This window comes from Oncorhynchus tshawytscha, linkage group LG06 (genome assembly GCF_018296145.1).
Source record: "Oncorhynchus tshawytscha isolate Ot180627B linkage group LG06, Otsh_v2.0, whole genome shotgun sequence".
Taxonomy (NCBI): Eukaryota; Metazoa; Chordata; class Actinopteri; order Salmoniformes; family Salmonidae; genus Oncorhynchus; species Oncorhynchus tshawytscha.
Genome location: NC_056434.1, coordinates 52,423,063 through 52,449,024, shown reverse-complemented (window position 1 = coordinate 52,449,024; position 25,962 = coordinate 52,423,063). Strand labels below are relative to the sequence as shown.

At 43.6% G+C, this 25,962-nt stretch overlaps 1 protein-coding gene across 2 annotated transcripts in view; it reads right to left on the bottom strand.

Annotated features, from left to right (window-relative positions):
• LOC112252711 (cyclin-dependent kinase 17-like) overlaps window positions 1-23,835 on the bottom strand; it is a 51,115-nt gene extending 27,280 nt beyond the window's left edge. The window contains exons 1-2 of one of the 2 annotated variants that reach the window (XM_042323377.1): window positions 23,162-23,835; window positions 1,691-1,845 (exon numbers count right to left, since the gene is read on the bottom strand). In XM_042323377.1, coding sequence (XP_042179311.1) covers window positions 1,691-1,845; window positions 23,162-23,217 — 211 coding nt within the window. In that variant the 5' untranslated portion in view covers window positions 23,218-23,835. The remainder of the gene's footprint in view (window positions 1-1,690; window positions 1,846-23,161) is intronic. The other variant, XM_042323378.1, reaches the window with a different exon arrangement.
• Window positions 23,836-25,962: the final 2,127 nt, after the last annotated feature.

The window sequence follows — 25,962 nt, the reverse complement described above, 5'->3', positions numbered from 1 at the left end:
TCGAACATGAAGAAGTAACACCGATGCTGATGATGTGTGTGTGTTCCCGGATGTTAAAGAGAAGGAAAAAAGTATCTGCTGTGTGCAGTGAAACGACACACAAGCCAGATGTAGGCTTATCCATCGACTTACGGGTACATTCGCAAAAGTTTTCAGACCCCTTCACTTCTTCCACACTGTTACGTCACAGCCTTATTCTAAAATGGATTCATATTATTCATATTTATCTCCTCCCTCTACACACAATACCCCATAATGACAAAGCAAAAACAGGTTTTTAGACAACAACAAAAAACAGAAATAACTTATTTAATAACTAATTTGCGATGAGACTCTAAATGGATTGATTGGACTTGATTTGGAAAGGCACACACGTCTATATAAAGGTCCCTTAGTTGACACTGCATGTCAGAGCAAAAACCAAGCCATGAGGTCGAAGGAATTATCAGTAGAACTCTGAGACAGGATTGTGTCGAAGCACAGATTTGAGGAAGGGTACCAAAACATTTCTGCAGCATTGAAGGTCCTCAAGAACAAAGTGTCCTCCATCATTCTTAAATGGAACAAGATTGGAACCATCAACACTCTTCCTAGAGCTGGCCACCGGGCCAAACTGAGCAATCGGGGGAGAAGGGCCTTGGTCAGGGAGGTGACCAAGAACCCGATTGGAGCTCTGTCAGAGTGGCTGAGTTCCTCTGTGGAGATGGGAGAACCTTCCAGAAGGACAAGCATCTCTGCAGCACTCTACCAAATCAGGCCTTTATGGTAGAGTGGCCAGACAGAAGCCACTCCTCAGTAAATGGTACATGAAGGCCACTTGGAGTTTACCAAACAGCACCTAAAGAACTCTGACCATGAGAAACAAGATTATCTGGTCTGATGAAACCAAGATTGAACTCTTTGGCCTGAATGCCAAGCATCACGTCTGGAGGAAACCAGGCACAGCTCATCACCTGGTCAATACCATCCCTACAGTGGAGCATGGTGGTGGCAGCATCATACTGTGGCGATGTTTTTCAGCGACAAGGACTGGGAGACTAGTCAGGATGAAGGAAAAGATGAACAGAGCAAATTACTTGATGAAGAGCTGCTCCCCATCCAACCTGAAAGAGCTTGAGAGGATGTGCAGAGAAGAATGGGAGAAACTCCCCAAATACAGGTGTGCCAAGCTCATAGTGTCATACCTAAGAAGACTCGTGGCTGTAATCACTGCCAAAGGTGCGAGTAAATGTCTGAATATTTGCAAAAATGTCTAAAAACCTGTTTTTGCTTTGTCATTATGGGGTATTGTGTGTAGGCACAGCCAGAAGAGGACTGGCCACCCCTCAGAGCCTGGTTCCTCTCTTGGTTTCTTCCTAGGTTCTGGCCTTTCTAAGGAGTTTTTCCTAGCCTCCGTGCTTCTTCACCTGTATTGCTTGCGGTTTGGGGTATTATGGGTTTCTGTGTTTCTGTACAGCACTTTGAGACATCAGCTGATGTGAGAAGGGCTTTATAAATACATTTGATTGATTGATTGATTGATTGATTGGGAGAAATTTAGAAGATTTTAGAATAAAGGCTGTAACATAACAAAATGTGGAAAAAGTGAAGGCGTCTGAATACTTTCCAAATGCACTGTACATTACATCCACATAACCACACATTCACTCTCCCTCACACAACCCCCCCCCTCCCCTCCCCCCACACACACCCTCACCGCTGTCTTTGATGCCGTTCTCCTCTATAGTAATCTGTTCAGCCAGTTCAGACAGAGACTCGTCGATGGTCTGACTCCCTCTCAGAGTCTGGGACAGCCTCCTCCTAAACCGCTTCATCTTCTCCATGGAGCTCTCTGGAAGGGGAGGCCTGGGGATGGAGAGAAGAGGGGACAGTCAGTTACACACACACACACACACACACACCACACACAAGGCCTGGGGAGAAAAAGATACCCCACACACAGTTACTGTTAAATGGCCCCACTGTTTATTCTGTTGGCTGGAATGTTAACGCAGAGAGAGTCAGACAGACACAGAGCGGCAGTGAAGAAAAGCTACGGAGGACACACTCTCTCTCAAAAAAAGAAAAGAGGGACGATAAAGTATTAGAATACATATGGCTGGGAGTTCTTCTTGATCAGCCCTGGAACATGATATAAGGCCTTCAAAAGCGAACCAGAGGGTAAACAGTGGGTCTTTCTCGGACAATAACTGCCAGTACTCCTTGTGCTTGAGGAAGCTTGACAAATAGTGTATTTTGTCATACAAGTGTGCGTGTCAAAAGGTGTGCTTCTTTTGAAAAGCACTCCCTGTGTGAATGAGGTCTGAGCAGGCCCCAGCATGTTCCTGGGCAGGTCCCCTAATAAATATTGCTTTTAAAGATTTCACAGAGAATGTAGCCATCAATCACACCTCAAGCTATACACACTAATTCCACATCTACAGTAAAATGAGTTTATGAAAAATAACCATCAAACACCAAACTGCCGCAAGATAAATATCCTAGTAATCGCACATCTAAAGTTAAATGAAGACAAAAAGAAGACAAGATTTATAGCTACTGACTGGAGCGAACACAAGAACCTATCAACACTCAAGGGAAACAGGCCTAATTTAGGAGTCAGTAATATAGAGCCTAATGAATTTCCCACACTGGAAAAACCAATGTATTGGGAGAGATAATTATTCATGTAGCTCCGGGACGGAACTAATCTAGTGTGAAGAAGAACCTAGAGATCAAAACATACACACATAATTTAGACCAGTTGTACGCCGAGTGTACAAAACATTAGGAACACCTGCTCTTTCCATGACAGAGTGAATCCAGGTGAACGCTATGATCCCTTATTGATGTCACCTGTTAAATCCACTTCAATCAGCATAGATGAAGGGGAGGAGACATGGTTAAAGGAGGATTTTTAAGCTTGGATACAATTGAGACATGGATTGTGTATGTGTGCCATTCAGAGGGTGAATGGGCAAGACAAATAATTCTAAGTGCCTTTGCACGGGGGTATGGTAGTAGGTGTCTGGCGCACCGGTTTGAGTGTGTCAAGAACTGCAACGCACCAAAGGACATCCATCCAACTTGACACAACTGTGGGAAGCATTGGAGTCAACATGGGCCAGCATCCCTGTGGAACGCTATCGACAACTTGTGGAGTCCATTGCCCTGGCGAATTGAGGCTGTTCTGAGGGCAAAAGGGGGTGCAACTCAATATTAGGACGGTGTTCCTAGTGTTTTGTGCACTCAGTGTTTAACAGTCCTCGTAACTTATTTCCAACAGTGGGTAAAACATGATGCATTGGGAGAGAAATATATGTTTTATTCAAAGGGGATGCAATTAATGTGAACTGAAGCGCAACAAGAACGAACCTATCAACATTCAGGGAAAAATAGATAATTTTGACATTAATTAAATAGGCTAATGAATTTCCCACACTGGAAAAAAAAACGTGATGTATTTGAAGAGATTGATGGAGTGATGGCGCAGCCCATGAACTGTGTTAGCAGATGGTAAAGCAAGGGATTCGTGAGAGAAGGGCGAACAGGACTAGCATAGGCTGCATCCAGTTCATGTCACATTGCATCACCATTCAGTGTGAGAGAGAGAGAGCGAGCGAGCAGAAAGATTAAGTGTATTTGTGTGAGAGAAAGTGAAAGCAAAAGAGGTGGAGAGAAAACAATTGACAGAGAAGGGAGTGAAAAGAAAAGGACATGCTGGTGCAAGAGAGGTGAGAGAGATGTGAATGAGGGAGGTTGCTTTTCAACCTGCTGATTCAGACACCTCCCTACCTGCCAATGTTCTCTGACCTTAGTGCGGGGGAGATTACAACACTACTACACTTTAACAGATATGGACATGTGTCCGTTTGTCTGTCTGTACTGGGGATGAGTAAGAAGAGACATGAGGCCACATGAGTTAGGCCCTGAAGGTCTGTCTGTCTGACTAATAGTCTCCATTACAAGCCTTTGTCTTCCCAAACATCACTCAGGAGCTGGAGAGAGATGTCAAATACAACACGGAGTAAGGCAGGGGGGAAAAAAAGTTGTTTTGAAGGAAAGAGCAGAGCTACTAAACTAAGCTACCATCTATTCACTGTCTGACACATAGCTCCCCATTCATTCCACTGATCAGGGATAGTCGGTGACGATTCCTGCCCTTCTTTCGCATTCTATTATTGCTCCATGATTTAGCTCTGACAACTCTTCCAGAATGTTACAGCCTGCTCCTCCGGTCGTAACAAAAGGCCATTTCAGGACAGCGGAGATGAGGGAGTCAGTCGGACTCTGGAGTCATCACTGCCAACGGAACAGCTCATAGCCTTCTTCTCATTTCTCACAGTTGAGGGTACAGCTCAGCCTCGGAGCACACTGTGTTCCATGGAGAATGAATGGATGGATGAATTTCACCAGAGTAAATGAATGAATTTGACTAGAGTTTTGATGGCAGTTACTAACCCATCTCGTCCTTGTTCACATCCCCTCATCCCATTCTGTCCCCTTTCCATGGCTTGGCTCTGTGATCTAGTCTGGAGCCCTGGAGAGTTGGATGTGATCACTGCTCCCATGAGTAAGTAGGCCGTGCAGAGGACTGGGCTCCAGATCCACTGGGTTAAGGTCAAAGAATTAGTCCCATTCAAGCACTGATTCGGATTTGTTGCCGTGGCAACATTCTCTACCCAATGTCTAAATGTAAAGTCCCTGCAAGAGACTAGGATGATATTCTGTCTCTCGGTCTCTTTTCATCAAACCACCTGGCTTATGACACACACACACACACACACACACACACACACACACACACACACACTGTCTGTGGTCACACACATAGTTAACCATGATTTCCCCAGATGGACAAACTGATAGTTCCAGCTGTATGTAAAATTGCATTTCACACAAGTTTGACTGTCATGGACAGTGGGGATAGGAGGGGGTAGGGGAAAGACTAAGAGAAGCAGGGGAAAGAGTAGCAGGAGGGGAAAGACAGAGTAGCAGGAGGGGAAAGACTAAGAGAAGCAGGAGGGGAAAGACTAAGAGAAGCAGGAGGGGAAAGACAGAGTAGCAGGAGGGGAAAGACTAAGAGTAGCAGGAGGGGAAAGACTAAGAGAAGCAGGAGGGGAAAGACTAAGAGAAGCAGGAGGGGAAAGACTAAGAGAAGCAGGAGGGGAAAGACTAAGAGAAGCAGGAGGGGAAAGACTAAGAGAAGCAGGAGGGGAAAGTAGGGAGAGGATGAAGAAGAGGATGTAAGCAGAGAGTAGAAGTAGGTTAAGCAGCTCAATAAGACCGGGCCTTATGCGACAAATATGTGGTACGTAAACTTGCCACCAGGCACACAACTATTATTTTACTGTGTCCCTTTCAGGAAATGTGTCTTGCATCTCAAACATAACAGCATCACCACATGGAGTGCATGTCGGGCAATTCCAAGGTGACGGTGACGAGGAGACTCACTTTAAAATGTATGACAAGCAAAAACCATTGACTGCAAATTTTAACAAACCATGCACCTATATGCAGAAGTCTACTTTTAACAATTCCCACTGGACATTTTACTAAAACATTAACTTGACGAACAATGCAGATACAAAGTTTAGTAACGGAATGACAGTAAAATCATTTTTTATATGACCACGTTTTTTCCAAAAACACTTAACACTCTACTCCGAGTTAAAACTAAAAGACTGCAGAAAGAATGGTGTGTCAGCTATGATATGACCCTTTGAGTTGGAAAAATATATATATTTCTGTTATTAAACTACAGTTAGTGAAGTGGATTAACACCCGGTAATAGAATGACATCATGGGTCCCTGATCTGTACAATACAGAAATGCATAATTATGAACGTCAGTCTCTTCATGGTGATGTATCCTGAATAGATACACAAAACTAGACATATGTAATATCTTCCTTTGCATACTGGGGTATTATTCTACACACGGGCTATTATTCTAATGAGCTCAATCCCAAACAAGACCAAATTTGGTTGGTCCAGACCAGAACAAATCTGTACCAATCCAAGATGTCCAAACTTGTGAAACATAGACATCACAAAACAGTACAGTAGAGCACAGTAGAGAAAAGTATAGTACAGTTCAGTACAGTAGAGCACAGTAGGAAAAAGTATAGTACAGTAGAGCACAGTAGAGAAAAGTATAGTACAGTTCAGTACAGTAGAGCACAGTAGAGAAAAGTATAGTACAGTTCAGTACAGTAGAGCACAGTAGAGAAAAGTATAGTACAGTTCAGTACAGTAGAGCACAGTGACAATGCATATATGATGAACAGAGAGTAGCAGTAGTGTAAAATAGGGGTTGGTGGGTGGCGGGACACAATGCAGATAGCCCGGTTAGCCAACGTGCGGGGGCAGTGGTTGGTAGGGCCAATTGAGGTAGTACGTACATGAAATGTATAGTTAAAGTGACTATGCATATATGATAAACAGAGAGTTGCCATGCGGTAGTAGAGACTGGGGTGGCTGGGGTCTTTGACAATTTTTAGGGCCTTCCTCTGACACCACCTGGTGTGGAGGTCCTGGATGGCAGGCAGCTTAGCCCCAGCGATGTACTGGGCCGTACCCACTACCCTCTGTAGTGCCTTGCAGTCGGAGGCTGAGCAATTGCCATACCAAGCAGTGATTCAACCAGTCAGGATGCTCTTGATGTTGCAGCTGTAGAACCTTTTGATGATCTGAGGACCCATGCCAAATCTTTTTTAGTTTCCTGAGGGGGAATAGGCTTTGTTGTGCCCTCTTCACAACTGTCTTGGTGTGTTTGGACCATGATAGTTTGTTGGTGATGTGGACACCAAGGAACTTGAAACTCTCAACCTGCTCCACTACAGCCCTGTCAATGAGAATGGAGGCGTGCTCGGTCCTCCTTTTCCTGTAGTCCACAATCATCTCCTTAGTCTTGGTTTTGTTGAGGGATAGGCTGTTATTCTGGCACCACCCGGCCAAGTCTCTGACCTCCTCCATATAGGCTGTCTCGTCGTTGATCAGGCCTACCACTGTTGTGTCGTCTGCAAACTTAATGGTGTTGGAGTCGTGCCTAGTTGTGCAGTCGTGGGTGAACAGGGAGTACAGGAGGGGCACTGAGCACGCACCCCTGGGGGGCTCTGTGTTGAGGATCAGCATGGCAGATGTGTTGCTACCTACCCTCACCACCTGGGGGAGGCCCGTCAGGAAGTCCAGGATCCAGTTGCAGAGGGAGGTGTTTAGTCCCAGGATCCTTAGCTTAGTGATGAGCTTTGAGGGTAATATGGTGTTGAATGCTGAGCTGTAGTCAATGAATAGCATTCTCACATAGGTGTTCCTTTTGTCCAGGTGGGTAAAGGCAGTGTGGAGTGCAATAAAGATTGCATCATCTGTAGATCTGTTTGGGCGGTATGCAAATTGGAGTGGGTCTAGGGTTTCTGGGATAATGGTGTTGATGTGAGCCATGACCAGCCTTTCAATGCACTTCATGGCTACGGATGTGAGTGCTACGGGTCTGTAGTCATTTAGGCAGGTTGCCTTCGTGTTCTTGGTCACAGGGACTATGGTGGTCTGCTTGAAACATGTTGGTATTACAAACTCAATCAGGGACATGTTGAAAATGTCAGTGAATGCACCTGCCAGTTGGTCAGCACATGCCCGGAGCACACGTCCCGGTGATCCATCTGGCCCCGCAGCCTTGTGAGTGTTGACCTGTTTAAAGGTCGTACTCACGTCGGCTACAGAGAGTGTGATCACACAGTCGTCCGGAACAGCTGATGCTCTCATGCATGTTTCAGTGTTGCTTGCCTCGAAGCGAGCATAGAAGTGATTTAGCTCGTCTGGTAGGCTCGTGTCACTGGGCAGCTCGCGGGTGTGCTTCCCTTTGTAGTCTGTAATAGTTTGCAAGCCCTGCCACATAAGACGAGCGTCGGAGCTGGTGTAGTATGATTCAATCTTAGCAATGTATTGATGCTTGTCCTGTTTGAGGTTCGTCGCAGGGCATAGCAGGATTTCTTATAAGCTTCCGGGTTAGAGTCACGCACCTTGAAAGCGGCAGTTCTATCCTTTAACTCAGTGCGAATGTTGCCTATAATCCATGGCTTCTGGTTGGGGTATGTACGTACAGTCACTGTGGGGACGGTTCAAGTCCGGGCTCTGGCTTGGCCACTCAAGAACAATGAAAGACTTGTCCCGAAGCCACTCCTGCGTTGTCTTGGCTGTGTGCTTAGGGTCATTGTCCCGTTGGAAGGTGATCCGTCGCCCTAATTGGAAGTTATGAGCAATCTGGAGCAGGTTTTCATCAAGGATCCGTCTGTACTTTGCGCCGCTCATCTTTCCCTCAATCCTGACTAATCTCCCAGTCCCATGCCTCTGAAAAACATCTCCACAGCATGATGCTACCACCACCATGCTTCACCATAGGGATGGTGCCAGGTTTCCTCTAGACATGACACTTGGCATTCAGACCAAAGAATTCAATCTTTGTTTCATCAGACCAAAGAATCTTGTCTTTAGGTGCCTTTTGGCAAACTCCAAGCGGCTGTCATGTGCCTTTTACCTTATATAGGCAGGTGTGTGCCTTTCCAAATCAGGTCCAATCAATTGAAATTTTTCACAGGTGGACTCAAGTTGTCGAAAATCTCAAGGATGATCAATGGAAACAGGACGCAGCTGAGCTCAATTTCGAGTCTCATGGCAAAAGGTCTGAATACAGTTTTTTTTAATCCATTTGCAAAAATGTCTAAAACCCTGTTTTTACTTTGTCATTATGGGGTATTGTATGTAGATTGATGAGGAAAAATAAATATTTAATCAATTTTAGAATGAGGCTGTAAGGTAACAAAATGTGGAAAAAGGGAAGGGGTCTGAAAACTTTCCGAATGCACTCTAAAGTATAAGTTTATTATTTCATATATCTATTATATGAAAAAACCATAGACAATGGTGTCCAACAAATGTGCAATTTTTATGTTCTTACCTTTCGCTATTGGATACGTTTTGGCCTGCTTATTCAACATCCAGGGCAGGTTTTTATGGAGTTTGTGTATTCTTGGAAGGCGAGCGAGAGATCAAGATTTTCTATTGCATGCAGAAGAAAGACATCTGAAGACATGGGTAAACCAAAAGGTTGCTGGTTCAAATCCCCAAGCAAACTGTGAAAAATCTGTCAACGTGCCCTTGAGCAAGGCACTTAACCCTAATTTCTCTGGGTAAGAGTGTCTGCTAAACAACAAAACATGTAAACGTTTTATTTTATTTTTTATAAAATCTCTTCAAGAGGACCTTTTCTTGAAGGACACTTAAATACACTATTCTCCACAGCTTTACTGTGTTTGTTGGGACTGATCACCCCCAACTATTAAATATTGAATCTGTATTCAAATGTAATTTTGTTTTCTGAATTGATAATTGATACCATAGAAGGTAGAACTGATTTTACCTGAGGTATTGAAATAGATCCATAGATTATGTGAACACCAAGCTTATTTATAGTGAAATACTATTATTGTGAATTGATGTGAGGTCGGGCTCGTAGTCTGTGTTCCAATTCATCCAATTAATCTGGGGCGGCAGGGTAGCCTAGTGGTTAGAGCGGTGAACTTGTAACCGAGCTGACAAGGTACAAATCTGTCGTTCTGCCCCTGAACAGGCAGTTAACCCACTGTTCCTAGGCCGTCATTGAAAATAAGAATTTGTTCTTAACTGACTTGCCTAGTTAAATAAAGGTAAAAAAATAAACAAAAAAAATCCCAAAGGTGTTCATTGAGGTCAGGGCTCTGTGCAGGCCAGTCAAGTTCTTCCACATCAAGCTCGACCAACCATTTTGGTACAGATCTCACTTTGTGCACAGGAGCATTGTCATGCTGAAACGGGAAAGGACCTTCCCCCAAACTATTACCACAAAGTTGGAAGCACAGAATTGTCTAGAATGTCATTGTATACTGTAATGTTAAGATTTACCTTCACTTGAACTAAAGGGGTCTAGCCTGAACCATTCTCCCCCACCAAACTTTACAGTTGGCACTATGCATTGGGGCAGGTAGTGTTCTCCTGGCATCCGCCAAACACAGATTCATCTGTCGGACTTCCAGATGGTGAAGCGTAATTCATCATTCCAGAGAACGTGCTGCAGAGTTCAATGGCCGCGAGCTTTACACCACTCCAGCCAACGCTTGACATTGCGCATGGTGACCTTAGGCTTGTGTGCAGCTGCTCGGCCATGGAAACCCATTTTATGAAGCTCCCGATGAACAGTTCTTGTGCTGACATTGCTTCGGGAGGCTTTTTGGAACTTGGTAATGAGTGTTGCAACCGAGGACAGACAATTTTTATGCGCTACGCGCTTTAGGGAGAAAGAGAGCATGAGAGGGGGAGTGAGAGAGAGAGAAGAAGTGACAAAGCACGAGAGAGAGGGGGAGCGACAGAGCTGAGAGAGAGTGACAGAGCTGAGAGAGAGCAACAGAGCTAAGAGACAGGTTATCATGGAATTGACTGGAGTTGAACAACAACCTCTGTTTGTACTGCTACAGTGTCCCAATACTGAATGAGTTTCAGGGGACAATAAATACTATGCTAATTGTACTTGTATCTCTCGTTAGAGCTTTTCTGTTTCGTCTGTCGAGTCTTTCCCCTCTATTCTACTCTTCTCCTCCCCTCCCCACCGCTCCTCTCTGGCTCGATCGTCACCTGTGTCAGAGGATCTGAATGGAGCTGGCACTAAGCGTGCTGATGTTTTGGCAAAAATTGGAATACAGTAGACAGAGCACCCACGCGTGTGTGGCCAGCAGGACAGATGATGACAGACAGGGTTCTATACGATCATCAAACACAATAAGACTCAACGTTGATTTAACACCGCTGCAATGACAATGACCACTTTGATTGACAGCTAGGGTCGCCTGTCTGGACACAGACTGCTCGCTCTCTCTCTTCCTCGCTCTCAAGCCATCTTTTGTGACCTAGTACCACCATCGGTCAGCGGGTCTTCAACCAGACCTCTACTATCAGAGAAGACAGACACAGCTCCAGCAGTGGACCAACAGCCATGGCCATGACAACACTGTCTGTAACCACCATAGCTGTCTTTGGATACCTCATAGGCAGGTCCAAGACATGCAAAGACATCCTGAATCTGTATAAAGATATTTCCTTTATACTGTGTTCTTCCCGCCAATTGACATCCCCGCACAAAACTGCATCACCCCCCAAAATAAAAAATGTTCACGATACAATCGTATATATCAACGCTGTTTGAACAGGACAATGGGATGATGTCATTCCAGACATCGCCCAACCCAAGTCGGCATGGTTCTAGTCTCTACATTAATTTTCCCATTACATTCACCCCTGATGAAGTAAGCCTACAATGTATAAAGATCAATACATGTGCTCATACTGTTATTAACACAGTAGCTAGATAATATAACTCTGGTTGTTACTACAATCGCTGTGTAGCTGGCACGGTTCTAGGTTCTACATTCTGATCCATTATTACACAGAACCTGATGAGTCACTCTGAGAAGGGGATTCCAGTTTCCACTAATAAAACAAAGCACACTGACTTTGTCTAGGTATTATGTTATTACTAAGTACTTAGGCTTAATATCAAGTAATTACACCAAAGCATCCTAATATGACCAGCTATGCAGACTTTGGACTTTACAGAGGTAGATGACTGGCTTAACGATCAAATATACAGTTGAAGTCGGAAGTTTACATGCACCTTAGCCAAATACATTTAAACTCCATTTTTCACAATTCCTGACATTTAATCCTAGTAAAAATTCCCTGTCTTAAGTCAGTTAGGTCACCACTTTATTTTAAGAATGTGAAATGTCAGAATAATAGTAGAGAGAATGATTTATTTCAGCTTTTATTTCTTTCATCACATTCCCAGTGGGTCAGAAGTTTACATCCGCTCAATTAGTATTTGGTAGCATTGCTTTTAAATTGTTTAACTGGGGTCAAATGTTTTGGGTAGCCTTCCAGAAGCTTCCCACAATAGTTGGGTGAATTTTGGACCATTCCACCTGACAGAGCTGGTGTAACTGAGTCAGGTTTGTAGGCCTCCTTGCTCTCACACACTTTTTCAGTTCTGCCCACAAATTTCTATAGGATTGAGGTCAGGGCTTTGTGATGGCCACTCCAATATAGAGGTCGACCGACTATGATTTTTCAACGCCGATAACGATTATTGGAGGTCCAAAAAAAGCTGATACCGATAAAAATCAGCCAATTTTTATATATATATCTGCTTTTAACGGACCTCTGAGACTATCACAGTGCAGGTGCATTTATACGGAGACTTGCTTACACACAGGTGGATTGTATTTATCATCATTAGTCATTTAGGTCAACATTGGATCATTCAGAGATCCTCACTGAACTTCTGGAGAGAGTTTGCTGCACTGAAAGTAAAGGGGCTGAATAATTTTGCACGCCCAATTTGTCCGTTTTTGATTTGTTAAAAAAGTTTGAAATATCCAATAAATGTCGTTCCACTTCATGATTGTGTCCCACTTGTTGATTCTTCACACAAAAATACAGTTTTATATCTTTATGTTTGAAGCCTGAAATGTGGCAAAAGGTCGCAAAGTTCAAGGGGGCCGAATACTTTCGCAAGGCACTGTATATATATATATATATATATATATATAATGACGCCCTGTTAAGAACTATTTTTATTTTTTATATATATTGACTTTCAATGAAAGTCAATATATATTAAAAAACAAATTTAAAAGAGTTTTAAAAAAGAGTTCTTAACAGGGCGTGTTTTATTTTACCCTCGCAGGTGTCGTCTCCTTCAGACATGAACTCGTCGTCAGAGCAGATGTTGAGCACGTTAACCAGCATCTCTGTCACTTTCTATATATATATATATATAGAAAGTGACAAAATCACATTGTATGATTTTTAAGTAATTCATTTGCATTTTATTGCATGACATAAGTATTTGATACATCAGAAAAGCAGAACTTAATATTTGGTACAGAAACTTTTGTTTGCAATTACATTGATCATACGTTTCCTGTAGTTCTTGACCAGGTTTGCACACACTGCAGTAGGGATTTTGGCCCACTCCTCCATACAGACCATCTCCAGATCCTTCAGGTTTCGGGGCTATCGCTGGGCAATACGGACTTTCAGCTCCCTCCAAAGATTTTCCATTGGGTTCAGGTCTGGAGACTGGCTAGGCCACTCCAGGACCTTGAGATGCTTCTTACAGAGCCACTCCTTAGGTGCCCTGGCTGTGTGTTTCGGGTTGTTGTCATCCTGGAAGACCCAGCCACGACCCATCTTCAATGCTCTCACTGAGGGAAGGAGGTTGTTGGCCAAGATCTCGTGATACATGGCCCCATCCATCCTCCCCTCAATACGGTGCAGTCGTCCTGTCCCCTTTGCAGAAAAGCATCCCCAAAGAATTATGTTTTCACCTCCATGCTTCACGGTTGGGATGGTGTTCTTGGGGTTGTACTCATCCTTCTTCTTCCTCCAAACACGGCCAGTGGAGTTTAGACCAAAAAGCTCTATTTTTGTCTCATCAGACCACATGACCTTCTCCCATTCCTCCTCTGGATCATCCAGATGATCATTGGCAAACTTCAGACGGGCCTGGACATGTGCTGGCTTGAGCAGGGGGACCTTGCGTGCGCTGGAGGATTTTAATCCATGACGGCGTAGTGTGTTACTAATGGTTTTCTTTGAGACCATGGTCCCAGCTCTCTTCAGGTCATTGACCAGGTCCTGCCGTGTAGTTCTGGGCTGATCCCTCACCTTCCTCATGATCATTGATGCCCCACGAGGTGAGATCTTGAATGGAGCCCCAGAACGAGGGTGATTGACTGTCATCTTGAACTTCTTCCATTTTCTAATAATTGTGCCAACAGTTGTTGCCTTCTCACCAAGCTGCTTGTCTATTGTCCTGTAGCCCATCCCAGTCTTGTGCAGGTCTACAATTTAACCCTGATGTCCTTACACAGCTCTTTGGTCTTGGCCATTGTGGAGAGGTTGGTGTCTGTTTGATTGATTGTGTGGACAGGTGTCTTTTATACAGGTGAGAATTGGCAGAGGGAATGCTAATCCTAGATCTGTCCTTAAGGGGACACTTCACCCCGAAGCCTAACCCTCTGACTGCTGGGTGGCTACTGTATGCTGAGTGAGACTTCCACTTTCAGCCTGACTGTAAAGTGAAAAAAAATAAAAAAAATAAAAGAGTTCGGTGATAGTGCGGGAGGCCACTATTAGGCCAGGGGACAAAATTTGCTTACACTAGCATGTGTTGTCTATAGCAACTGCATTTCAGGAGGGGCCGCTTTCGGAGCCTGAGTGCCAGAATTCCGATGTTAATGCTTTAGAGAAAGAGGAAGAGTTTGTATGAATGGCTATGTATAGACCAGAGTTACGGGACGGGGGAGTGTGGTGTGGATTCTGTGTGTGTGTGTGTGTGTGTGTGTTTCATGGCACCTGCTCAGTGAGGACTAGGGAGAGGCGGACACTAACCTTCAGCCAGCTGTCCTTGGCCTGGTCCCTTAAACATGAGCCCTGTCTACCACACACCCCCACATTTATGCTCATACACAAACACGTATTTATGCTCACACACACACACACACACACACACACACACACACAGGAAGACACTCAAACATGCATTCACAGAATGCATATATGCACTTACTGCTGGCATTTCAAACACACACAATCTCACACTTCCCTAAAATAAAATTAGGCACCGAGCAAATTCCAGGTCTGCTGAGCGCAAACTTGTACATTGTGTGTTTACTGTGAACACTGAGGATGTACTCACTTTAAGTTACAGTTTAACCGTGGCCAAATAGCTTCTGTGGCTATTTGATCATAATGTAGGCCTCCTAGAATGGCCTACCATAAAATAATCTGGAGAAAATGCATCCCATAACATTTTAACATGGAAATAGCTGTTCTATCATTCAGCCTACAGTAGCAGCCAGTGTGGTGTTCAGTGTAGGCCTCCATTCCATGAGATGTTTGAAAAAAATATACAGGGCCTGACATTAACCTGTTTATCCACTTATCCTTCAGACAAGGAGGTGACTGAAAATGTTGTTGTTTGATGCAAAAGAACACTTTCCAAAATAAAATGCATTATTATTCCCATACCATTATTACAGAGAATCAGACAAATTATTCTACCCACTGCCTATTTAGCTTATTCAAGACTGTCTCAAAATACAACACTGCCCCTTTAAGACAAAAAACAAAATCTCTTTACATGACTCGCTTTTCAAATATGTCTAGAAATGTACAGGTTTTGTGCTCTTGTAAGAAGCTATCTTTCCCCTATCGCTAAGTACAAATGATCTATAACTGGACTAATAACTCACTAACTAGCAAAGGATATGAACAAAATGTGCACACGTGGCTACATGCAGCTCTCGCTTTGATCTCAAAACAAGCACATTCATTCTGTAAACACAGTCCAGTTCAAAGTAAATGGCACAGGTCCATATATGGCAATGGTCTATTTGCATTCAGTGCATTTGGAAAGTATTCAGACCCCTTGACTTATTCCTCATTTTGTTACATTACAGCCTTATTCTAAAATTGATTCAATATTTTTTTTCATGAATCTACCTACACACAATACCCTATAACGATAAAGCAAAAACAGGTTCTTAGAAATGTTTGCAAATTTATATATATTTTTTAACCAGAAATACCTTATTACATAAGAATTCAGACCCTTTGCTATTAAATTTGAAATTGAGCTCAGGTGCATCCTGTTTCCATTGTTCATCCTTGAGACGTTTCTACAATTTGATTGGAGTCCACCTGTGATAAATTCAATTGATTGGACATGATTTGGAAAGGTACACATCTATCTATGTTAAGGTCCCACAGAGCTTGCCTCCTGACCAAACTGAACAATCGGGGGGGAAGGGCCTTGGCATTCCTTGGTCGTTATTTACAAGAGGAAGCGACGCAGGTACATAGGACAAAGAGCCGGATGCCTGGTCAGGACCCGGAAAAGGTGAGTGGGAAAGCTGCCTTTACCATCAATACTACTCGCCAACGTGCAATCATTGGACAATAAACTAGACGAGGTACGATCACGAATATCCTACCAACGGGACATCAAAAACTGTAATATGTTTCACGGAATCGTGGCTGAATGACGACATGGATATTCAGCTAGCGGGACATACGCTGCACCGGCAAGATAGAACAGCACACTCCGGTAAAACGAGGGGGAGGTCTGTGCATATTTGTAAACAACAGCTGGTGCACGAAATCTAAGGAAGTCTCTAGATTTTGCTCACCTGAAGTAGAGTATATTGTGATAAATTGCAGGCCACACTACCTGCCTAGAGAGTTTTCAGCTATACTTTACCACCACAGACAGATGCTGGCACTAAGACCGCACTCAGTCAGCATGTACTCTGTATAAGGAAATAAGAAAACAGGAAACCACTCACCCAGAGGCGGCACTCCTAGTGGCCAGAGACTTTAATGCAGGGAAACAAATCAGTTCTACCAAATTTCTATCAACATGTTAAATGTGCAACCAGAGGAGAGAAAAAAAAATTCTAGATCACCTGTACTCCACACACAGAGACGCGTACAAAGCTCTCCCTCTCCCTCCATTTGGAAAATCCGACCACAACTCTATTCTCCTGATTCCTGCTTACAAGCAAAAATTAAAGCAGGAAGCACAAGTGACACGGCCTATAAAAAAAGTGGTCAGATGAAGCAGATGCTAAACTACAGGACTGTTTGCTATCAGACTGGAACATGCTCCGGGATTCTTCCGATGGCATTGAGGAGTACACCATCAGTCACTGGCTTTATCAATAAGTGCATCGAGGACGTCGTCCCCACAGTGACGTACATACCCAAACTAGAAGCCATGGTACAGGCAACATTCGCACTGAGCTAAAGGGCAGAGCTGCAGCTTTCAAGGTGCGGGACTCTAACCCGGAAGCTTACAAGAAATACTGCTATGCCCTGCGATGAACCATCAAACAGGAAAAGAGTCAATACAGGGCAAAAATTGAATCATACTACACCGGCTCCAAAGCTCGTCTTATGTGGCAGGCCTTAAACTATTACAGACCACAAAGGGAAGTACAGCCGCAAGCTGCTCAGTGACACGAGCCTACCAGACGAGCTAAATGACTTCTATGCTCACTTCGAGGCAAGCAACACTGAGGCATGCATGAGAGCATCAGCTGTTCCGGACGACTGTGTGATCATGCTCTCCCTCTGCAACTGGATCCTGGACTTCCTGACGGGCCGCCCCCCAGGTGGTGAGGGTAGTTAGCAACACATCTGCCACGCTGATCCTCAACACTGGAGCTCCCCAGGGGTGCGTGCTCAGTCCCCTCCTGTACTCCCTGTTCACCCACGACTGCATGGCTAGTCACAACTCCAACACCATCATTAAGTTTGTAGACGACACGGCAGTGGTAGGCCTGATCACCGACAACGACGAGACAGCCTATAGGGAGAAGGTCAGAGACCTGGCCGGGTGGTACCAGAATAACAACATATCCCGCAACATAACCGAGACTAAGGAGATGATTGTGGACTACAGGAAAAGGAGGACCGAGCACGCCCCCATTCTCATTGGCGGGGCTGTAGTGGAGCAGGTTGAGAACTTCAAGTTCCTTGGTGTCCACATCAACAACAAACTAGAATGGTCCAAACACACCAAGATAGTTGTGAAGAGGGCACGGCAAAGCATATTCCCCCTCAGGGGGAAAAAAGATTTGGCATCGGAGGGCTTCGGGACAAGTCTCTGAATATCCTGGAGTGGTCCAGCCAGAGACCGGACTTAAACCTGATTGAACATCTCTGGAGAGACCTGAAAATTGCTCTGCGGCAACACTCCCCATCCAAACTGACAGAGCTTGAGAGGATCTGCAGAGAAGAATGGGAGAGACTCCCAAAATACAGGTGTGCCAAACTTGTAGCGTCATACCCAAGAAGACTCAAGGCTGTAATCACTGCAAAAGGTGCTTCAACAAAGTACTGAGTGAAGGGTCTGAATACTTATGTAAATGTGATATTTCCTACAGCAGTTCTGACTGGTTATGTCACCGGTCTGTAGAAAGTACTGGCTGTGTAGCGCACGAGCTGAGTGAATGTCACGGCAATAGAATCAAACCAAATTTTATTAATCACGAGCCAAATATTTCACCTTACAGTGAAATGCTTACTTACGAGCCCCTAACCAACAGTGCAGTTTAAAAAAAATATGGATAAGAATAACAGATAAAACAAACAAGTAATTAAATAACAGCAGCAGAAAATAACAATATATACAGGGGCGGGTACCGGTACAGCGTCAATGTGCGGAAGCACCAGCCATTTGAGTTAGTATGTACATGTAGTATGAGTTAGTATGTACAAGTGGCCATGCATAGATGACAACAGAGAGTGGTGTGGAGAGGGGAGGGAGGGGGTCAATGCAAATAGTCTGGGTAGCCATTTGACTCGATGTTCAGGAGTCTTATCGCTTGGTGGTAGAAGCCTCTTAGACCTAGACTTGGCGCTACGGTACCGCTTGCCGTGTGGTAGCAGAGAGAACAGTCTATGACTAGGGTGGCTGGAGTCTTGACAATTTTTAGGGCCTTCCTCTGACACCACCTGGTATAGAGGTCCTGGATGGCAGCTGCCATACCAGGCAGTGATACAACCAGTCAGGATGTTCTCGAGGGTGCAGCTGTAGAACCTTATGAGGATCTGAGGACCCATGCCAAATCTTTTCTGTCTCCTGAGGCGGAATAGGTTTTGTTGCGCCCTCTTCACGACTGTCTTAGTGTGCTTGGACCATGTTAGTTTGTTGGTGATGTGGATGCCAAAGAACTTGAAGCTCTCAACCTGCTCCACTGCAGCCCCGTCGATGAGAATGGGGGCGTGCTCGGTCCTCTTTTTCCTGCAGTCCACAATCATCTCCTTTGTCTTGATCACGTTGAAGGAGAGGTTGTTGTCCTGGCACAACACGGCCAGGTCTCTGACCTCCTCCCTATAGTCTCGTTGCGAGGGAGAGCTTTGTATGCTTCTCTGTGTGTGGAGTATAGGTGGTCCAGAAATCTTTTCTGTCTGGTTGCACATTTAACATGCTGATAGAAATTTGGTAAAACTGATTTAAGTTTCCTTGCATTAAAGTCCCCAGCTACTAGGAGCACCGCCTCTCGGTGAGCGTTTTCTTGTTTGCTTATAGAGGAATACAGCTCATTCAATGCTATCTTAGTGCCAACCTCTGACTGAGGTGATATGTAAACAGCTTCGAAGAATACAGATGAGAACTCTCTCGGTAGGTAGTGTGGTTTACAGCTTATGATAATATACACAACCTCAGGTGAGAAACAGCTCGAGACTTACTTGGATATCGTGCACCAGCTGTTATTTACAAAAATACATAGTCCGCCGCCCCTTGTCTTACCAGACGCCGCTGTTCTATCCAGTCGGTACATCGTATAACAAGCCAGCTGTATGTTGATATTGTTTAATCTTGTTTAATCTTCCCCGTAACTTGTCGATTTCATTGTCCAAAGATTGCATGTTTGCTTGCAGAATTGAGGGAAGTGGGGGTTTATGCGATCGCCTACGAATTCTCAAAAGGCCGCCCGCTCTCCGGCCTCTCTTTATCAGCCTCCTCTTCACGCAGATCACGGGGTCGAGGCCTGTTCCCGAGGGAGCCGTATCGCCTCTGCCTCGTCATAGTCGTGAAAGAAGAAAAAGGATTCTGCTCGTCCATGGTAAATAATCGCAGTCCTGACGTCTAGAAGTTATTTTCAGTCATCTAAGAGACGGTAGCGGCAACATTATGTATAAAATTAGTTTAAAAAAACAATAAAGTTACACACAGCGCAGATGAACGAACAAAAAAAAATACAATCGGTCGGGGGCACATAAAACGTCTGCCTTCTGCTCCGGCATCATTTTAAGTCCATCTTAAATCCTACTCCTATGCGTTCTGCCTACAACATCTCTTGCATAGTTTGTTTTGTTTCGGTATGTTGCATTGAAAGTGCCTAATATTGCACTGATTCGATCACAATTACCGAAGTAAATGAAACGTTGATAGTGTTAATAGGGAAAACTCAAACAGTTTGTCACCAACCTTTTGAGTCAAAATCACTTTGAGTCAAAATGCAAGCCGAGATCTACCACTCAGATTTGGATTTTTACATTACTTAAAAAACGTAAGCCTATGCAACATTAACCAATTAAAAACCGTACTGTAGCAATGACGTTTGTGCAGTAAGCTATAGGCCCAATACATGATCACCGCATATTGGCTTTGCTTGAATTGCCCATGCATGGTTGTTCGGGCCATTTTTTAAAATTATATTTCAAAATTTGAGGTAGGCTATTATGATCACACTGGTAATAGATATGTTGTTGTATTACTTGTGGGCCACAGCTGAGTGAGCATACATTTAAATAATTCGATTTTTATTTACTGGGCTGATGGTGCCTGCATCTGATGGTCAGTCTCAGCAGATGGAGAGAGAACAGCAGACTGAGGGTCCGCTTCTCAACATCCCTCCACTCTCTCTTTCCTCCACTGACACTGACCAAAAATGGTCTTCCAGTTGATTGCATAACTCAAGTTGCACCACATTATTTGTGCCTCATTCACAAATTCATGTTGTTACTCCTATGAACAGAGAAAGTTAAATATTCCTTGATATTAAAAAAGACCCAAGCCACTAATAATAACAACAACGCAACCTTATAGATACATTTTCCTCCTCATTCATTACTGCTGCAGTGCTTGTTGTAGCGCTGAGTGGAAATAGGAAGAATGTGCATTTTATGGCTTATAAAAGTGTTGAATACAAAGTGTTGACAGTGCTGAGTAAGAACTTAAACCTGAACTCACTCATTAAAACAGCAGCTCTTTGCTGTATCCGTTGACAGTCTCACTCCTAGTCATGGTTTTAAACGTTTTGGAAATCTCACAGTAACAACTTTGCTGTAGCCTGCTACATTACTGCAGACACGGTCCTCTGAGACAACCGAGTGGCCAGCGGAAGGCCTATAGTGCACTTGATTTGCTCTCCAGGCCCGCCGGGAAGGTAGAGTGTGTACCTTCAGACACATGAAATGGTTCAAATGGCAACAGTTCGCCTACCCGGCGAGCAGGGCAACTAATCGGGAGCACCTACCAATACAAGGCTTTATCACTGGGTTTTGTACAGAAATGTTTGGCAATCGTGTAGGAATGCCTTGGAGATCAACAAGTTGGTGACCACTGCTCTAGAAAGTTGTAGGGAAGTTCAATCTCGCACTTCTCTCAGTGGACTAATATTTCTTCTACACTGCAGTCCCGGGGGAGTGGCGGAGACAGTCTCGGGCAACTGCGCACCCACGCACATGTGCAGCTACACACCTTCACAAGCCATCCGCATACACACCCAACCACACACACCCCCTCAGAGAGCACAATCTGATATATCCTACCCTACCCTGTGGGGATCAGTGCTGCGTGGTTACAGCTGTTTCACAGAAGGTCACGCTACCCTGCCTTACAATTCCACCATCATCTCAAAGGTCTTCACCAAGGTAATACAACAACGTCAAACACACACACACAGGAAAGACTCAACTCCACCTTGGTGGCAACCATCTCCTTACAACCTCAGTGGGGCACCATGTAACACACAGGGGTATTTACACACAAAACCTTGACATTACTGAACCAAAAAGAAGAAAGAGCCCATCAATCTGATCTAAACATGAGTTAACGTTTGAGTCACAGGCTGACACGAGAGAAACTACGACCAACCACTGAGAAGGACTAAAACTATATACACATTGGTTATTACAACTCTACAATGCCGGTAATCAATAACACTATAATGGTCAGCTCCAGACTAAACTAAACTTGGAGCTAGTGGCTGCTCTAAGTCAGCAGTCTGTTCGTGTGTGTACTGTTCCTCAGGGTGAGTGAGCTTGCATTCAGAACAATGACGTCTTCCTTCAGGACATACCCCCCCCCCACACACACACACACACACACACACAGGGTCGTACAACGGGTGAAGCCCAGTCAAACAGTAACCATTAAAGGAAGAAGAATCCCACCAAAAGGAAGGAATGCCATGAAAACAACTGACTACCACTTGCGTCACCCTTGAACCCACAGACACATTCCTGCAGTCTACTGTAAACGTGCTCTACAGGGTTCTGTCTGCCACATGGCAAGGCTCCATCATGCCAACAATGTATTGCCCATGTATCTATCTCCACACAAATATAATTCAAAGGTTTTCAAGTGTAATGAATCCCCACTATTTCAAAAATGTATTTACAGGCCCTTCCCAACAATAAATATAAAAATAATAACACAAGGAATAAATACATGGATACTTGTTGCAATCCATTGAATACCACTGCGATAGCTTCCTGTGATATTTTAACTAGTAAATCCTATGGGTTTACTAGTTAAAATATCACAGGATATTATGTAACTTAAAAATATTCCAAGCCTGGTTTACAGCAGAGATTACCTTGTTCTATAAATGTTTTGGAAAACACAAACATGTAGATGGATTTGAAATGTAGGTAAATGTAGTAAATGAATTTGGGGTATCACTTTACAATAGGGAATACAAGCCAAGTCGATACAATCATACCTGTCATGTCTGCATACTGTACGCGTACAATCACTAGTAGGGACAACGTGGTGTTTTTGTTGGTTGTTTTTGCCAAAAATATTATTTTCAATTAATAATTTTGTTTAGTTCCTCTTAAACCCTGTGCTTTCCTCAGTAAACGACAACATACAGTATTTCTGCGAATTCAGCACTTCCAAATAGCGCACGCTTACCTATCCCATATATTTTTTAAACATGACAGCAGTGGCTTAGCTCCTGTCTGTGTACCTTTTAAATGTTTAATTATTTTGTGTGAAGAGTATCCAGTTTACCTTCCACAGCCTAATAGGCAGGACGGGAAAACGCCAATTTGAATAGAAACAGGCTGTCCACCACAATAGAAAGCTATTCACACACACATACATACATACACATAGGGGAGCGCTGTGAAATAAACATTGCAACATTGTTACCCCATTTTGTGACAACGCGGGGTGGAATGTGTTTTTTTGTGGCCGCAACAACTCGTTGCTATCATCAAGCCACTTGCACGGTAGGCATTTGCTGTAATTTCGTAAGGACCCATCAGACAAATGTTACCAAAGCGCTCACCAGAAACGATTTGCGTTGTTCCGACCGGTGTCCCCGTCCCCGGAGCTTCTTTTCATGCCGAATGCCGTCTTTCCACCCGATGTAAAAAGAGGAATGCTTTGTTGTCTCGGTGTAGTAGTTTCTTATCTCCAATAATGTCACCTAAATCCGCGAGGATGTTGCTCACGCCATGGCTATGGAGGACTCGAAGTCAGAACCTTTGTGGCGGGGGAGAGGGGGGCAGTAGCGAGTGAACTGTTCCCTTTTCGGTTGGAGAACATACCAGCGTGAGAAACCGATGATGACGATGGATCGGTGTTGAGGGGTGCGAGCTCAGCTGTGTGCGCCTGCCTCACTACTGCTTGCTGACCGTGCCACCGCCGCCGTGTCATCGAACGTATTTTTTCAGACAGAAGAATTTCAACCCCGATCACCAGGGGAAATAGCGCCACCCACTTCGCTATGATCGCCAGTTCATTGTTAGAAACTTCATTAAATGACCGAACTGTTTTTAAAAAAGTATAGTTTGAGAAACAGACGCCTCACAAATCCTCATCTGGCAGTGTCTGTGTTCTTTTGCCCATGTTAATCTTTTCTTTTTATTGGCCTGTCTGAGATAAGGCTTTTTCTTTACGATCTGGGTAGTCTGCCTAGAAGGCCAGCATCCCGAAGCATCCCTCTTGCCCAGTTGTGCACCGGGCCTCCCACTCCTCTTTCTATTCTGGGTAGCGCCAATTTGTACTGTTCTGTGAAGGGAGTAGTACACAGTGTTGTACGAGCTCTTCGGTTTCTTGGCAATTTGTTACATGGAATAGCCTTAATTTCTCAGAACAAGAATAGACTGACGAGTTTCAGAACAAAGTTCTTTGTTTCTGGCCATTTTGAGCCTGTTATCGAACCCACAAATGCTGATGCTCCAGATACTCAACTAGTCTAAAGAAGGCCAGTTTTATTGCTTCTTTAATCAGAACAACTGTTTTCAGCTGTGCTAACATAATTGCAAAAGGCTTTTCTAATGATCAATTAGCCTTTTAAAACGATAAACTTGGTTTAGCTAACACAGCGTGTCATCAGAACACAGGAGTGATGGTTGCTGATAATGAGCCTCTGTACACCTATGTAGATATTCCATTAAAAATCTGCTGTTTCCAGCTGCAATAGTCATTTACAACATTAACAATGTCTACACTGTATTTCTGATCAATTTGATGTTATTTTCATGTTTTTCTTTCAAAAACAAGGACATTTCTAAGTGAGCCCAAACTTTTGTATGTCTCAAGAGAACATTCCTGGCCATCCCCTGTGGAATGTCCATGTTGATCCTCTTGGTTATCTTGGTCCTCTTGATCCATCCACCTGTCTTCTTTGTTAGTCAGGCCTGACCCCTTCATCCCGTAGTTTTTTCCTGTAATCTAATTTAATATGACTGAAGATGTAGAATTTTCTGCCAGGCCCCTTCTAATAGGGTATAACAGACTTGTTTTAGCACCTTGACCACATGCCCTCTAGACAGACTACATGCCCTCTATAAAAAAAACTGATTTTTTTCCCCTCAAAACAAAGGTTGTAAAAGTATGCTAGACATTTTATAGAATAAATCATATATAGTTTGATGATCCTGTGACAAACGGACAAAAGTAATTGATTTTAACATTTTTAAATGGCTTTTGGCGAACGTCTGTTGAACGTCTGTTAAATGTCCGAATGGGTGAATAGAAAACCAACTTTACCTCGGTAGAAAGCCATCGGGGGAGTTGAAAATGCGATGGAAACACATTGAACTTTAGATGCAGTCATCTGTGTTTTAAAATGCAGTCGTGGGTTTTCATTGGAAGCGTCTTCGTATTATTTACTTGTTGGTAACAATTTGTATTTTTGGTCAACTTCATTCTGAAGTGAAGTTATTTGAGGTAACAGTCCGAGGAGGTCTTCTGTGAATAAAAGTGACGTTGAAGAGCAAAGAAGCATCTTACGACCAGTGGTGGAAAAAGTACCCAATTGTTATGCTTGAGTAAAAGTAAAGATACCTTAATAGAAAATGACTCTAGTAAAAGTCACCCAGTAATTTTACTACTTGAGTAAAAGTCTACAAGTATTTGGTTTTAAATGTACTCAAGTATCAAAAGTAAATGTAATTGCTCAAATATACTTAAGTCTCAAAAGTAAAAATCACTTCACATTCTTTATGTTAAGCAAACCAGACGGCACCATTTTCATTGTTTACATTTTTTTTGTCTGTCAGATCAGAGGCAGTAGGGATGACCAGGAATGTTCTCTTGAGACGTAACAGTGGAGATAAGGAAAACTAAGAGTGAACCTTAACATACCTATATACTGTATATATATATTAGCATGGGAATGAAAAGATACCAGAGGGTGGATAACAAAAAAAGAACTAAAATAAGAAGTAGACGGTACATGTTTGGTTTTGGGCTGAATGTATACAGTCATGGCAAAATTTATATATCATTTATATATTAAGATATATATAAACTGTCCCAAATCAGCTCTACATAATTCAGCAGGGAGGTGTGCAACTACTACACATTATACCCATTATAACAGTGTAGAAACTGAGTCGTAGTGGGAGGACCACACGCCGTATCTCGTGACAAGTTAACTTCGATAAAATGGTTATTGTTTTGTAGCGAATGCAGGGGATAGCCCCGACAGGTCCAGCGACTGTCAAACCAACACCTTCATCGTTATGCCAAGAAGTCCAAATCTTTTGACGGGGGTCACTAGGTGTTGGGTTAAGGTCGCAACAATATCAATATTTGCGCATAAAGGAGTTTCCACCGCCATAATTAATTTTACAGACA